The 17,273-nt window shown below is 42.5% G+C and overlaps 1 protein-coding gene across 1 annotated transcript in view; it reads right to left on the bottom strand.

Annotated features, from left to right (window-relative positions):
- LOC102468237 (WD repeat-containing protein 49) overlaps positions 1–17,273 on the bottom strand; it is an 81,846-nt gene that overhangs the window by 19,956 nt on the left and 44,617 nt on the right. Inside the window, exons 6-13 of the mRNA XM_014591544.1 lie at positions 15,422–15,573; positions 12,145–12,247; positions 7,164–7,270; positions 7,009–7,088; positions 5,539–5,593; positions 4,783–4,828; positions 4,049–4,108; positions 199–364 (exon numbers count right to left, since the gene is read on the bottom strand). Coding sequence (XP_014447030.1) covers positions 199–364; positions 4,049–4,108; positions 4,783–4,828; positions 5,539–5,593; positions 7,009–7,088; positions 7,164–7,270; positions 12,145–12,247; positions 15,422–15,573 — 769 coding nt within the window. The remainder of the gene's footprint in view (positions 1–198; positions 365–4,048; positions 4,109–4,782; positions 4,829–5,538; positions 5,594–7,008; positions 7,089–7,163; positions 7,271–12,144; positions 12,248–15,421; positions 15,574–17,273) is intronic.

Genomic DNA, 17,273 nt, shown 5'->3' with positions numbered 1-17,273 from the left:
GCTTTGGGAATCTCCATCTGGCAGCCAAACATGAAAGCAGGCCAATCCCTTCTAACTGGGAAGGAGTCCAGATCTAACTCCTTCAACAACTTGCCAGGAGTTGAAGCCAGCTGAGGCTCCTTCAACAACTTGCCAGGAGTTGAAGCCAGCAGGGTCTGTGCAGAGTGGCCGTAAAGAGGGCCACTGCCCCTCACCCACCTTCTCTGTGTTCTGTGCCATCAGTGGGGCTGGGAGTGTTGAGCTTGCAGTATATGTGGCCTGAGATGACATTCCAAATTATAATCTCCCCATCGTAACTGGAGGTGGCAAGAAGAAAAGGTGGGCATTGAGCCACACAGAGAATGTCCTCCTTGTGCCCATGGTTCTGAGAAAGAGAGAGTAGGACAGAGTTAAGATATAAAATTCCTATCCCAACCACAGTAGTATACACCTGTAGTCCCAACTATGAGGAAGGTTGAGGCAGGAGAATTGTGACATAGTGAGACTCTGTCTCTTAATAATAATAATAATAAAGAATAAATAATAAAGGAAATCTAATCCAAAATCTCCCATTTAATTCCTAAGACAGAGGGTATAGAGAGTTCCTCCTTCTGTGGTTGCCCACATCCAGGGTTCACCTGGAACCTCTCTCCCTCCAAGTCTGTCTGCAGGTCAGTCAGAGGTGTTGCATCTCCCTGGGTCTGTTGAATCACCTTCAAAGGCCTTACCTTACCTAGAGAAGTGCTACTTCCAGCAGATTTAACTTACCATACTGCTGCCAAGCAGATAATTGACAAAGTGCCCTCACTGGGGCAGGAATGTTGAAATGGGACAACAGTAACCCAAACACTGGCCAAGGTTGTTTGTTCTCTCAACAACCCAAGGTTTAAATTCCAGAGTAAGGTGTATCTTGGTACAACCCATATAGGGCTCCCACCTGCTCCCTACTATGGCTACATGTGCTGTTAAGTATTGAAATCATCTGCTCACTTTGAAAGGAGGAGTTTTGGAAGTACACCCTCAGAAATAGGAAACCATAGTAGAGTTTTGAAGACCAGGGGTACAGAGTTTATAGTCCCTGGGCATTATCTGTCCACCTTTCTCACTGATGGCAGTTATTCTGTGAAGAAAATTGGTTTCTCTTGCTCCTATACAGATAATCTTTCTCCCTTTTTCACATATACTTGCCACAGAATGTCTCTTGAGGACTTAAGCCATCATCAGCTAATAGGCCCTTTCTGTTCACACTCAGTTGGGAAGGTGCCATTGTGATACTGTTGGGAAAGAGGAAGTCTATGACCATCTCTTTCCCACAGTTCTATGCTGCTAGATCTCCCTCCCCAAACACTCCTATACAATTTCTTTCTTTCTTTTTAAATAATTTTAAAGAGAGAGATTTTTGCTATAGGGCACATGAGTTCACTGGAGAAACAGAGAAAGAAAGCGAGAAATAACTCCCAGGAGGGATGGCCACATTGCAATCCCTTCTTCTCCATTTTTCTCTTGGGCATGCATGCAAATGCACCCAGCAAAAGTTTCAAGCCACCAAGTAGGGGACTTAAACTATAGTTGGCCATGTGGGAGTCCAATGGCTTAACAATGATGGCACCTGTTGGCCCACCCTCTACAATTTTTAAATATTTTTTTTTTGGTTTAACAAATATTTACATTTATTCCTTTGGATAAAGAGCAAAGCACATGAAAGTTGAATGTGCAATAAACTATTAGCTTCTTTTATTATTATTCATACATTAAATCACTATACAACATTTAGATTGTGAAGAGACTTTACCCAGCATGATATACACCTCAGTCCAGCCCAGTTGAGACCACAATACACATCCTCATCAACAGATAATAAAACTTATCTGTGTCCCACAAGTGTCTTACCTCTCCATTTCCCCCCAAATTTCCTACACTCTTCTCCTCCCACACTCTCTTTCCACTTTGTCTCTAGTGTCCATTACAATTTTTAATACTTTTATGTTCTCCAGTCTTTCAGTCTCTACCATAGAGTACGGACAGTGGGTATATGTTAAGTGAAGACATACAATGTCTCTCTTTCATAGCCTGACTTGCTTCACTCAGCAACAAATCTTCCATATTTGTTTACTTTCTATCAAATTTTAGGGCCTTGTTTTTTATGGCTGAATAGTATTCCATGGAGTATATGTGCCACAATTTTTCAATCTATTCATCTATGTGTGGACATTTGGGTTGGTTCCGTCTTAGCAATCGTGAATAAGGCTGCAATGAATATAGCTGTGCAAGTGCTTTCCAACTGAGTGCTCTCCTGTCTTTTGGGTAGATAACCAGGAGTGGAATTGCTGGATCATATGGTAGTTCTATTTGAAGGTCTTTGAGGAACCTCCATATTGTTCTCCACAGTGGCTGGACCAAGTTATATTCCCACCAACTCATGCCTGGTTTCCTCCTTCAATGGACCTCCCTGACTACAAAATGAAGTTTACATACTTGCTATGGACTGAATGTTTGTGTCACTTGAAATATATGTGTTGAAGCCCTGACCACTAATGTAACAATGTTTGGACATAGGGTCTTTGGGAGGTGTTAGGTTTAGATGAGGTCATGAGAGTGGGGCCCTGATGGTGGCATTAGTGTCCTTATAAGGAAAGACATTGTTCTAGCTCAACCATGTGAGGACATAGCAAGAAGGTGACCACTTGTAAGCTAGGAAAAAAGCACTTTCCAGAACTCAACCAAGATGGTACCCTGACCTTGAACTTCCAGCCTCCAGAACTGTGAGAAATACATTTCTGTTGCTTAAGCCACCTAGATATGGTAGTTTGTTAAGGTAGGCTGAAAAAACTAAGATAATACCTTAGTATGGGTTTAAACTCTTATTTTACTTCCTGGCCTCATTTCCTTCTTGGATCTGATGCTCCAGCCTCTCAAACTTTCCATAGTCTTAACTTGTCCTCCTGGAAAATTCCCAGTAATCATTTGATATCTCACATGATGTTAGATACAAATTAGTGCTTCCCATTTCCATGCTTCTCCAGCATTTTATACATTCTTACATCATCTCTTATATTGTATGATTATTTTTTCTCAGTTATTAATTTCCTCACCAGTCTGTGATATTCTTGAGGCCAGGCAACACATTTTATTCATCTTTGTATCTTCTGTGCCTATCCATTAAGCATGGCACTAGGTAAGTGCCCAATAAGTGTACTGAGTGAATGAAAAATTGAATTGAATTGAAACCCATACTTCACCAATTCATGATGACTCCTGTCCTGGCAAGAACTGTGGCTTCCTTGGGTAATTTTCTGCATAACTTTACTCTTTCACTCAACATTCATTAAATTCTAAGCTCCTGGGGTCATTCCTGGCTTTGTTCATTGCTACATCTTTGGTGCAAAACACAAACTTGCTCCACAGTGAGTATTTAACATATACAGGTTGAATAAAAACATATTTCTTGTACTACTATAAACCAGGCACTGGGTTAGGCCCTGGAAATACCATGGCAAAAAGACAAATGAGGCCTGTCTTCATGAACTTTTTATTCTTGTGACTTGTACCTTCTGGAATGTTTATGGGACATGAGGTCAGTAGGGTGATGACAGATAGTTGGGCACTGTGACCTTGCTTTTTTGATGCTTATTTATTGGCTTGGCACCCAGACAATTATGAAGGAGGCAGTTGGTTCTAGGGAGCTGTAGAAAGTTGGGACATTCTGAATGATAATGATAATCTCAAGCAGTCCCCAGACAATGCAAGCCATGGAGCAGCAGAAATGTCATCTCCCAGGCTCTCTGGGTGCCTGAGGATGCCATAGGGAATACATACAGTTTGGTTCACCAGGCATAAGCAGGAAGTATACACCTCCTGAAGAAAAGTCACACCTGCTGTGTCCTGAGCTGCTCTTCTGACCTCATGGCTCACCCTGAACGCAGGGCTCTCAGTGCTCCTGTCTCTATCTGAACCCCAATCATGAATCCTACCACAGCAGGAACTCTGCGAGGCTGTGGCCTGAAGTAAAGGGAATCCTCATCATGTCCCATGGTGTGGGTTGAGAGACAGACAGTGGGCCAGAGCTCACCACGTCATCCTGCCAGGGTGGCTGTGGCTTCCAGAAGTGATGAAAGTCACGTGGTGTGTCCTATATCCAAAACCAAAGAGAAGACATTGTATAAGCAATAGAATGAGCTGCCAACAAACCCGTAGCGTCAGAAAGAAGGTGCTGGCATTCTATAACCCTACCCCTCACCCCACCAGTGATGCAGATTTTTGAAATGTCAAAGCAAATTCCCCTAGTGCCAGTGGGAATAAAAAGCAATCCACTCCTGACGTTTGGGTGATTGCATTTCAGCAAATCATATGTCAACTGACAAGCTCTCCTCAGATGGTCTGCATAGCTTTGCCTTCATAATAAGATTCGTAACTGCTGCATGCACCAAACCCAAAGCTCTCAGCTCAGAAACCTGTAATACCAAAGGACAAATTCAACACCAAGACTTCTCAGGTAGTCATCTATCAAATCATTCCAAGGATGTGAAGCTCAAGCTGTGAAATACAGTGTACTTCCAAAAGAATAAAGCACTTACAATATTTAAAAACATTTAGAAATCATGACCACACAGCATAGCAAACAGGGGAAATGTCACAGGTAGATAGCAAAGGCATACAATTAAAAAAAAAAAACTATTTTAAGAGGAAAAGAACCAATGGGGAAAGAGAGAGAGAGAGAGAGAGAGAAAGAGAGAGAGAGAGAGAAAGAAGTCTATAAATCTAAAGAGGGTTTTAAAATATCACCATTTTGTATGTTTCACTTACAAAATATACATTTATTCTTCTGTCCCATCCAACAGCTATAATACACCTAGAACAATAACAAGATTTTACATTTTGATAAGTTAAGCTTTTTATCTGTTTAATTTTTACATGGAGCCTATGGTTTAACTTTGCGAGATCTATGAGAAAAGTGAAAAAAAGCAAGAACGTAATCTCTTCTATTTTCAATGAAGAATAAGATAAAATGTCATCTGATAAATTAGGATCAGTGTTTGACTGGTGTTAAAGGATTAGGAGCAGAAACAGGACATCTCGTAATTTCTGAGGTCTACAGATGCTCCCCCAGGAGTAGCTGCCTTCCCGGGGATTAGCTGATCCTCAGGCAAGGGCATAAACAGAAACTGACCAAGTCTTACTTTGACTCTTTTGATGTTCAGGAGGGAATTTATTATTTTCTTTTTTATTGTAGCTGTTCTTTGACTTATGGTGGCTGAATTTAATTACTTCATCTCTGATTCATTCCTTCGTAAAGCATTTGGTGGTGGGGAGATAAAGTCTTTCTATCTCTATTTCTAAATAGTTGTTTAAATGTGCAGCTAATTGCTTCTACTGTTCTTGAAGAACATCGTTGCCTAAATTACTACCTGAGAGCAACAGAGGTCCTCAGCGATACTTTGACATATTTTTCTTATGGGTATGGAAAATTCCTTTCACTGTTTTAATGTCTTCCTCAGGGCAAACTTTGTACCAAAAAAAAGACGACCAACTAAATACAACCCCAAGCTGAGTATAACTCACTTATTCTGGTTCACCTCCATGTAGGTACAATCACAGACTTCATTTTGTTTGCCATCTATAAAGATAACAACATTATCATTTTAATATTAAACACTTTATTTGTTAATTCTTGAGTCAGCTTGTGTATGTCGACCTCACCTAACTGATGATTGGGGTAACTTTAGTACTTACTCTCTAGTTTTCAGACCACATTTGTATGTTTTCAAGTCATTAGAGCACTGTCAATTTACTGCCATCCTCATTGTCCTCAACTGTGGGTGCTCTCCTCGCTCAGCTATGAGAACAGGTGCAGCTTCTCCTGATATGATCCTGATAGTACATGGCATTTATTGAATGGATGGGCAAACAAATGAATGCATATAAGCCAAAGGCAGAACTAGAAGGCACAAGCTCATGACTTTAGTTTCATGACTGTGAGTAATTTTATTTTTGCTTCATTTATTCTCCTCTGATAGTTGAACAATGTTTGCATCTTTCCTTTCCTGTAGGAGATTTACAGGACAGAATTTGGAAAATTTTACCAAGAATAGGCACAACAAATAAATGAATGCAGTGAGTAGTCTTTGGAGAGAAAAAAAAATCACAATAACAAGAAAAGAGACCCTCTTTTAGTTTGCTATTCTCCACATTTTTTTGACTTTTGTGATGTTTAAAATGTTTAGAAAAGTTAAACTCTTTTACTTTCCCCATGGCTTAGTGCTTAAGGGAGCTAGTGGTTTGAATTCCAGCTCCAGGAGCTTGAAAGACCCTTCTGTTGTGTATGTGTGCATCACCCAAGTCTCAGTGGGTTAGAGGAAGGAGAAGGAACTGCAGTATGACTGAGCCCCGTGTGGGTGGTACTTTCTCCTCCATCTATCTATGTCTCTCCCTGGCAAGCACACGTGCCCTATGGCAAAAACAATATATATATATATATATATAATCTTTTAAGAAAGCAGATGTGTAGGGGCCAGCAGGTGGCATGGTTGGGCCAGCAGGTGGTTGAGGCACTAGATTCCCACCCCACATAGCTGATTGCAATTCAAGTCCTGGACCTGGTGGCTTGAAATTCATGCTGAGTGTGTGTGTGTGCATGTGCTCAAAATACTGTGAGGAGAATGGAGAAGGGATTGTGGCATGGCCATCTTCCCAGGAGGCGATTTCTGACTTTTTCTGTCTTTCTGGCAAGCGTATGTGCCCTATAGCAAAAATCTCTACCAAAAAATAAATAAAAAGAAAGAAAGAACAAGAATGCAGGATATACCACGTACTGAAGGAACAAGTGCATGAGGCACACCTAGGAGCACGTGCATTTATGTAAGTGCATTCCTACTAAATGCAAGATTAGTGTCATTAAGGGAAATTCCAGAGAAAAAGAAAGTAGGGCTGTTGCATGCATTTCTGGTTCCATCTCATTTGAGTTCTTTTACTTTCACTACAAATGCCTAGCATCACTATTTAGTGGAGAATGCTCAACAGGAAGTGACTTGCCTCGTTTCAGGGTGTGCAGACAGTGTCCATTGTTGTAGCTCCATATTTTCAGACAGCCATCTCTACCCCCAGTAACTAGCCTAGGAAACAGAGCATCTCATTGGAATAGCATGACGAGGCTGTCCCACAGAGAGGTGATGGAAAAAAAGGTGTACCTTCTTCCACTGGAGTCAAAGGTCAGACAGGTGATCCCAGCATTGCCATGGGCCCCCATAAATTCAGACAACTGTTTTCCTGTTTCAAAGTCCCATATTTTCACCATCTGTATCAAGAAGAAGAGAAAAAGTGACCTAGAGATAATGGCTATCAAGTTAAAGGGAATTTGCATTTAGTCTAGTGTGGGAGGTATTAAAGATAAATACTTATCCTGAAAGAACCTGTACTTCTAGTACAAGTTAGATTACCTGAGTGTATTTCTTTGCTAGAGCTGCCAGAACAAAATGGCATAGACTGAGTGGCTTAAACATCAGAAAGTCATTATCTCACAGCCTGACGACTGGAAGTCCAGATCAAGATTCTGGCAAAATCTGGCTTCTGCTGAGGCCTCTTTCTCTTCAGCTTGTAAACAGCCATCTTCTTGCTGTGTTTTTCTTTGATCTTTTCTTTGTACACACATTATCTGGTCTCAGTTTTGGTCCTGATCTTGTCTTTTTTTTTTTTTTTTTTTGGAGACAGATTTTTGCTATAAGGCACATGCACTTGCCAGAGAGACAGAGAGATAGAAAGTGAGAAATCACTCCCCAGGGGGGATGGCCACATCACAATCCCTTCTCCTTCATTCTCCTGTTGGGACTTTGGGCATACACACACATGTGCCTGGCATGAGTTTTAAACCTCCTAGTCCAGAACTCGAACTGTGGTTGGCCATGTGTGAGTCCAGTGATGTGACCATGATGCCATTTTGCTGGTCCCTGATATTGTCTTTTAAGGACATCAATTAGGTTGGATTAGGACCCACCCTAAAGGCCTTATTTTAACATAATAACTTCTTTAAAGGCCATATCTACAAATAGCCTTATTTTGAGGCAGTGGGGTTAGAGCTTCAGTATATAAATCTGTGGGGGAAGGTGCAATTTAGTCTATCACATGAGAAAATCAGAAGATTTAATCATGGGGCACAAATCTGACCATTTAGGCTCAGAGAAAATAGGTGCAGGTTGAATTTGACAGGTAAAATTTATTTACTGTCAAGGCAAAGCTGAATGAGAAAGGTGACCTGATTTGGGCAACAATTTGTCTTCCAAACCCTCAGCCTTACAAGGTCACTCAGTTCAACTAGTTCCAGCCCTGCAGTGACTTTTTCTTACTCCATTCCTCCAGCAACCTCTGAATGCAAAACCCTCTTTAAGAGAGTTGTGTGGCATCTATCCTAACTAAGTGCCCATATGTGCAAGAGCTTCCTCTAGACACCCAAAGAGCCTTGCACCCAAAGTTTTCTGACCCCGAGTCTCTTAAGGACAGTGACAATGAGGAAGAGAGTTTACGCAAGGACAGATTTCTTACACAGGATTTTTTTAATGTTCCTTCTGATCTGCCACTTTGTGGCCACTTCACTGATTGAGAAAGCTCTGGATGTCCAAACCAGAACCCCTCAGGCATCCTTTCACTGTTGTTGATTTTAAACCCCTGAGAATAGATTCTCAGTGGTGCACGCTTTGCTTCTTTTCTTCTGTTTCAATACCAGGGTTCCTAGGGAAGCTGGTCGTGCAGGTACATTAATCCAGTCTCCATAATATTGTAATAGACCATTAGTGTTACAGGGATGCACTTCAGTGGTTTCAACCATTAGCAGAGAACTCAGAGTTCCACACATGTAATGATTTGTAACATGGTTGAGAACCAGATTTGACCAATAAGCACCTACTGGCTGGTATAGAAGAATGAGTTAGAGAGGGCATGGTTTGGGCACAGCGCCCAGGGTATACACCCAAGGGAAGCATTCTCCCTCTTAACTGCCTTTCCTTCTTTTTATTTCTCTTGTTCTTCTTTTTCTTTTTTAGTTTTGCTATAGGGCATATATGCTTGCCAGAGAAAAAGAGAGAGAGAGGGAAAATGAGAAATAACACCTCAGAAGGGATGGCCATGCTGCAATCCTTTCTCCATCCTCCTCTCAGGATTTTGGGCACAGCACCAGCAGATGGCTTAATTGCTAACCATGGTTCAAGTCCTGGACCCTATGAAACTCACACTGGGTGCATGTGCATATGTGCTTGAAATCCCAAGAGGAGACTGGAAGAGAAGGAATTGGAGCATGGTCATCCTCCTGCGGGTTGATTTCTCGTTTTCTGTCTCTCTGTCTGTCTCTGTCTCACCTGTGAGCACATGCACCCTATAACAAAAATAGCTTAAAAAAGAAAAAGAAAAAAAAATAAAAAAGAACTCCTTAGGCCCAAGCTGTTTTTTCTTTAGGAGACTCCATTTAATTAAATATGTTAAAATGCAACCATATCCCAAATTAAATAAGTTTTTGTTATTAAATTTTAAAATAATTTAACAATATTTATAGTTTTAAACTGTTGATAAGAATTTGTGTTATTCTTATCAAATAAACTTGCATACTACATGTAATTATAAGTTAAGTTGCAGTTGATATGTAATGTGTTGTGAGTATTTCATTGAACATCTATTGATTTTGCTGTGCAGTTTTCAAACAATGTCAGAGGCACTGAAAGTTTATGGCCCTTAGCACTCTGCTTATGTGTCCAAATAGACAACATGCTGTATAGGATCCAGGCTTCATAAAGATCCTGGGCTATATTCTTTCCGCCACAAATTTCAAGTGCAATACGGTTTAGATGCTATGGATTGTGACAAAGGGCATAATGATGTTACAAACATTCACACAGCAACATATCTGCAAGGTGTACAAATACTCAGATCAATAATTTAATTCAATCAGTATTGGAGAATTTATTAGCAGTATGTATGTGCTATAGTCACAGCTATAGGAATATTTATATTTCAGTTCAACATCTTCTTACCTCCTACCCTATCTAGGTAGGAGGATATGCTTATCAAAAATAGTGTTATTAAAGGACAGAGACTGTGTTACTGTGTCATGGAAAAATTTCATGGAAAAATAGTACAATTTTATTTGTGGTGCAATTTTTTTTAAGTCCATGCATAGCTTTTTTCATAACTTGAATTTTAAATGAACTCATCAAAGAACCGCTGTAGAATTAGAAGCCTCAGTGTTAATGGAACTATTCATTCTGCTAGGGTGTGTGTGTGTGTGCTCACGCGCGTGCATGTTGTGAGAAAGCAAGGCCTTAAGTGCCTGCTGAGAGGTGAGGTTCACTCACATACTCACATGAAACAATACACCACCACAATATGAGGTATGAAATGTGTGAGATCAGGAAAGGCGGGAAGTCTCTGTGAGTAAGAAGTACAAAAGAAGAATTTTTTTGAGTTAGACTTTGAAGGGCTCGTTAAAAAATGCATGTTGTGAGAAAGCAAGGCCTTAAGTGCCTGCTGAGAGGTGAGGTTCACTCACATACTCACATGAAACAATACACCACCACAATATGAGGTATGAAATGTGTGAGATCAGGAAAGGCGGGAAGTACAAAAGAAGAGTTTCATTGAGTTAGACTTTGAAGGGCTCGTTAAAAAACAAAATTTTAGACAAACCAAAATTAACCAAAGTTTATTTGAACAAAGGGCAGGAGATTGGAATTGGGCAGTTTCCGAGAAAATGGTTTCTGAGGAACTCTGGGCAGCCAAGTGGTCATGGGGTATACAAGTTCAGGGAAAGGGAAAGTGATTTGTGCAGGAAAGAGAAAGTGACATACAAAAATGAAAATGAAGGAATGAGGTAAAGAAATAATTGGATTGGTTATAGCTGGATAATAGGCTGCATGAACAGCTTAAAAGTTACGCTTTCTGCGATCTACTGAAGTATGGCTAGTGTGATTGACTGCAATTTAGCAACCACCTCAGAAAACAGCCTACAATGTATGATTTTGGCTTATCCATAGGAATCCAAGTGTGGGAGTACAGTGGCCATTTTAGGCCAAAATCGTTTAGTTTAACAAGTGGAAAAGGGGAGGAGGTAGGATGGTTTTGGGGTGGAGATGGGAAAAGGTTGCACAGAGCCACAGGGCAGGAAAAAACCTGATGTGAAGAAGGTACAAAGGTTAGCTTCATTGTAGTCACAGGAGATTCTGATGAATATGGAAGATAAACAGTCCCCAAGAGCAGTACACAAAATACACAAGAATTCACCTTATTTGATATGTATTAAGACCGAGTCATGGAAAAATTGTTGACCAACAGTCCCGGTAATCTTTTTTTTTTTTCCCTTAATAAAACCACTGATCTCTGGAGAAGAAACGGAGCAAGAATGGACGAGAAGACAATGGAGTCTCACTGTGAGATTGGAGTAAAACTGGAATGAGTGTAGATACACAGACACGCAGGGGCCTGCCTGAGGATGCACCCGAGGCCATAAACCCCAAAGACTGGGTGCACCGGGCTTTGGAAGAAAGGAGGAAAGGGCGCGGCCACATGCCCTTGGGCCACTGGCTTGTAATACCTGAGCCTCTGCCAGTGATTCAAAAAATGACCAAACTGGCATTAAGAGATTTCAGGATATTAAAACATTACGAATGTACTAGGTGTGTTCTCTTATTAGGGCAAGGGCGGGAGAGCATTAATCATCCAGTATGAGTGTTTTTCTTATTCTTTGAGCACCAATTGTGTCCCTCATCCTCTGTGGGCCTACGCTGTGCCACTCATCAAATGCAGACAGCTGTGAGCCCTTGTGTGAGAGCACATGGGCATGAAATGATCTGTCCCCTCAAAGCAGGATTTGAGATAAAGTGTATTAGGGTGGTAGAAATCACCTTACATCACGCAAGGGAATTACAAGGAGATAATACCACTAGGATGGTCCTTTCAATTAGCTCACGCTTCGTGGAGGAACTGTAAGCTCTTTCTTACGACTTTCGACATTCGTAGAAGAATGTGCAAACAATACCCAGTCATTAGTAAAGTAGAATCAATCCTCCTGTAGTTTACTTCCAAGAACAGAACATCCCCAGAACAAGCTGCTCAGCTATGAAGTGAGAACAGAAAAGCCAGGCCCACACCGTCGAATACATCATTGCTGAGGGGGCAGGATTCGATACTTACAGCCGCCTCTGAGCAGCTGACCACCTGTCTGAAGGTTGGGTTGTACCTGCAGCACACCACGGGTTCCCGGTGGGAAAGTGCCAGGTGAAGCTCCGGGATAGATCTTGCTCATGAAAAACAGAAATGTTGGAAATATGAGTAGGCTGCATGACTGAGATCCCAAAGAAGAGGCATCCACTGCCTTATTAAAGAATGGGTAGGAGAATAGGTTCGGGTTCAAATGATGGGGTTGGGTTTGCAACCTTGAGCGAGTCAGCCAACTGCTCATAACTCCAACTTTCTCATCTGTAAATGGTGATAATGATACCTACCTTAAAGGGTTTTCTAGAGCATTAAATGAGAAACCATGTGTAATGGCATTAGCACAAAACCTCACATATGTAATTGACATGCGACAAGCTACAGCAGCTGCTGAACATGAAAACTAAGAGCACACGACTCCTCTTTAGAGCAGAATGTGATATTGTGAGGCCCAGAATGAATCATCTTCACTATTAATTTAGATCTCTTCCTACACAAATGTGAACAAATCAGCCCATTCAGAATCTTGAAAAACAGCCCCCTTCGCTCACAGCAGAGACAGACCAGGCCAGCTTGTGGTAAACCTTGTAGTGGGTACCTAGGTGTATAAAGCACATCTGAGCACCTGGGTCCCTGCACTGTGAGATCCCCCACCCAGAGAAAGTCAGCATATAATGGACAGCTTGTGGGGTTCAGCAACCCACCCCTCTAATTTATTTATCCACAAAACGGAATACCAGAATCCTTAATGCAAATTCCATGAGGAGTAAGCAAGAAAAAGGATATAAAATGTCTGCATACACTTGCCATGCAGTGGACACTTAACAAAAGAACACTGGTTCTGAGCACCACCAGTGCCCTCTTTCTTTACTGTCCCCTCCACTGCTTAACCCCAAGATTAACCCACTAATGAAAAAGCTGAACCTCCAGTGAATCTGAAGCCTCGTACCTGGTTCTTGGCATGGGCAGAATTGTCTTCAGGAAGAGTAGGACTTGGCATAAGGATGTCTAGAACTTTCCTATGAATGGTCCCTGGGCTTCAGTAAGCAAAGGTAGAATCATTCCTTATGAGAGGAGGAGGGAGGGCCCATGGAGGCCCAGGGCCAAAGAGAGAATGCATTGTAGCCAGCATCCCTCTTATTCACCTCATTTCTTTTTCCCAATGCTGGGCAGAAGGACTGGGGCCTCCACTTCCAGATACATGCTGAGTAACTTGATCCAGGTCACACAGCTCCTGAGTGACAGCACAGGGACAAGGAGGACATTATCTGGCACCTAAGTGTTGGCACTAGAGATTGAGGCTGTGTTTGCCATGAAGTGGAATTTCAGTCACTTCGCTCCAAAAAATCAATCACACAGGCTGTTTGTTTTACACAATGCTATCATGTAGAACAAACAGCAGTTTGATTGACTGGAGCTTCCGATTTTTCAGCTGGCTGTTTTGGCATCTTGAGTGAGGACCCCTGCTCCCGAGTCTGACTGTGCCAATGGTTTAGCAGGTGATCTGCAGGGCTCTCCTGAGCCATGCAAGCCTGCTTCACGGCATTGATGGGCAAATCAGGAAGGGGTGGACAGGCACAAGTGGAGCCACTCAATCGGGGCTTCTCCACGTGGTTCTGATGCTGTGAAATTTGATCACTTTTCCATTAAGTTAATTCTTGGCATATATACTGTACCCAATAAAATGAGTGCAGTATATGTATTTGAGACTTCCTATACCAGTGTTCAGGAAAAAAAAAAATTCTTGAGGCCTTACCTTAATGATTTTTGGCTCAGGAAATCCAGTCGCCATTAACATATAGATAGGACTTGAAATATACAAACTGCAATATTCACTCAAAACACCTCCCTGCATCCTTTTCTTTGATCACACAGATTGCCTTTGGAGTTATGGTATTGCTGAGCGATGGGGGGAGAAGACCACTGGTAGGGAGTGAGGAATGTGTTTTTGTCAGTGCAGCAAGGGAGAAAATGGGGCACGGGTGGGCCATATGTGAACTAGGAGCAGGCTATAATGATGTGTATGATTTTAGATGTCAGGGGCCTTCTGGGTCTCAAAGCACGGAGGGTACACCCTGTCATCCCTACTGGTAGACAGGGCAGAGCTTCTCCTCTACACAGCCTGAGAGAAGGGACATAGCTTACCCCATGGCCATTGGGCCTCTTAGGACTGACCACCTGAAAGAAGCCCTCTTTTCAAGCACTGAAGAACAGAGTCTAGTCAATATGCTTCCTATTTGTCTAATTAAAAAAAAATTTTTTTTTTGGAACATAAGGCTCCTCTTCCTCTTTGAAATCTCAGAGAGCTTTGCCTTCTAGGAAATAGCATGGTTCAGGGAGAAGGTAGTGGACTGGACACTGAGACAGGACTGGCCCCAGATCTGCTGGTGAATCTGTGTGCCCTAGGGCAATGTGTCCTCTTCTCTTAGTCTCTTTGTGCTCAGCCATAAAACTTTATGGTTGGACTGGATGACTGCTGGGTCCTTGGGAGGAAGAGCTTAAAACTCTCAGTAAGACCAGTTGTCTCAGCCCAGGCAGGACAAAGACAGAGGCAGGCAGTGGGAGCCAAGGAACCGACTGTCAGTACTAAAGGAAGTGCACCTCAGGGACTCTCCGGGTGTGAAAGGAAGGCAAGCAGGCACCCATTTTCCCTGCTGAAGAGGCGATTTTAATTAGCCTGGCAAAGGTGTGCCAGGGAAACCAAAGGGGACTCATTTGCTAAGGAATCAAGGAGACCTGGTTCTCAAGACATTGGAGCTCCTGAACACTGGCAGAAGCTCCCTCGGGGACCCTCCATAAAGACTCTCTCACCCTATGGGTGTGCACTCTCCCTGCATGACTGTCCTGCTTTAGAGATGGGGGTCTCAGATGTGGGATACTGTCCAGGCACTGGGACTGGTCAGCTGAACCTCCAGGGCTCTCTCTCTACCAGTCAGGCTGATGTTTTTGGACTGCATAGGCAGCTGCTATAAAGGAAATTAGTGGACAATGGAAGTAGAGCTGGCGGGTGGAACAGGCTTAAGAGGCAGAGTATAACGTTCAATATGACAGGAAGATGGCACTGGAGTGATGGATGGAAAATGTCAGAGAGCTCTCCAAATGCACACTGCAAGCTAGGGGCACAGGGCTGCACCTGGGGAGCCTGCACAGAGATCTAAGCTGCAGAACCATAAGTAGAAGGTTGAGAACAGCTGCCTGGGCTCTGCAGAGCACTCTAGAGTGCTGCCCTGTCAAAGCCAGGAGGACACCCTCATACCTCTGCCTCAGGTACAGGAGCGCAGCAGCATCAGTGGCCACACACAGGGCTCGGGGCCCGGGGAGGTAGAGGCAGGCTGCCAGCTCCCCCTTAATGCCGCTGACTTTGGAAGAGGCTGTAAACAGGCAGCAGTAGGTCTCCAGGTCCCAGATCTGAGGAGGAAATGGACAAAAGCAATCAGAGGTCTTGTAGTCTGCTGTGTTGTGTTTTCAAAATGATTCGCTGTTGGGAGGTCTGGTTTGTCTTGACCAAAGTTTAAACAGTGACCTACACCCCCCACCAGGGGGACAAATGTTGCAAAGGGTTCCTTATCCTTTGTAAAGGAAGCATAAAGTGAAACCCCCATTCCTGGGCCTGTCTGCCATGCTGAAGTTGCCCAAGGTGAGGGACACCCGCAGCCAAGCCATCCTGGGGCTGCGCTTTGTCAACCCTATTCTCACACACCTGGCTTTCACAGCATAGCTGACATCATGGGTCTGATTGTAGCACAGTGCTACCCTTGTCCCCCAAATATGTTTAAAACTAGTCATTGGAGAAATATTTGGAGGACACAAGGAACAACTCTGGGGTGACTGTTCATCAAGATCAGAGGTCTAGAGCCCACCTGTCTGGTTTGTACTCCTGGTTCTACCACTTAATGTCTGTATGCCTCTGGGTGAGTTACTATATTCTTTTCTCAGTTTCCTCATCTATAAAATATGAAGAATAATAACAGCTTATAGAGCTGGTTTTCAAAAATTATTTAACTTTATTTATTCATTCTTTTTTTTTTAATTTGACCAATGAGATACAAAGAGAGAGAGAGAGAGAGAGAGAGAGAGAGAGAGAGAGAGAGAAGGTGAGAAAGCAAGCCACCAGGTCCAGGATTTGAACTGTGGTCAGCCATGTGGGAGTATCCAGCGCCTTAATCACCACACCACCCACTGGTCCCTATAGAGCTGTTTTAAGGAATTAAGAAAATGAATTTAAAATAGTGTTTAGAATAGTAGCTAGAACATGGTAATTATATAAATGACAGAAATGATAATATTATTGAATTATTTGTTATGATTGGTGTATAAGTCATGCCATGGCTCTTATATCATCTTTCCCCCCAAGTTTTATTTATTTCTTCCATGAGACAGAGCATTAGAGAGAGATACAGACTGACAGATACCCCAAAAGGGTCTTCATACCACAATCCACTCTCACCTCAGTCAGTCAAGATTCATGGGCTCATGTGTACCTGTTGTGTATAGGAAAGCCTTGGGACTGGAACACAAGGCCTTCTCATATGGCCTCAGCATCATGGAGTGTTGTGTTAGCAATACACACCTGCTACTGGTCTCCTTCTTTCATCTTAACTAGATTTGTAAGATCCTCCCTCAGTGTAGGTGGGCATGATATCAGGAGAGAACAAATGTGGAAAATTGATGGGTGAAGACTGCAAGGGACAGCTGCATCCCTGGGAGAGGAGCAGATGGTTTAGCATAAAACCAGGAAGATCATGAGCATCACAAAAGGAGTGGTGGCTCAGTGCACCAACACACACCAGACATTGTGGGAAATGCTTTATGTACATTGTTTTATTTACTCTTTCTTATGGGTCGAATTATGTCCCTTCCCCCACCCTCAATTCACATGTTAAATTACCTCAAAATATGCCTTCTTTGGAAATAGAATGGTTTCAGGTCAAATTACTTAAGATGAAGTCTTACTAGAGTAGGGTAGTCCCTCGGTACAATGTAACTGGTATTCTTATAAGGAAGGGAAATTTGAGACACACAGAGGGGGAATTCCTATGAAGTAAAGGCAGAGGTAAGAGTGATGCATCTACAAGTCAAGAAATGCCAAAGATGGCCAATCAACTACA

This window comes from Tupaia chinensis, unplaced genomic scaffold (genome assembly GCF_000334495.1).
Source record: "Tupaia chinensis unplaced genomic scaffold, TupChi_1.0 Scaffold000597_1, whole genome shotgun sequence".
Lineage (NCBI taxonomy): Eukaryota > Metazoa > Chordata > Mammalia > Scandentia > Tupaiidae > Tupaia > Tupaia belangeri.
The sequence above is the reverse complement of the archived record's forward strand: the minus strand, read 5'-3'. Positions and strand labels throughout refer to the sequence as shown.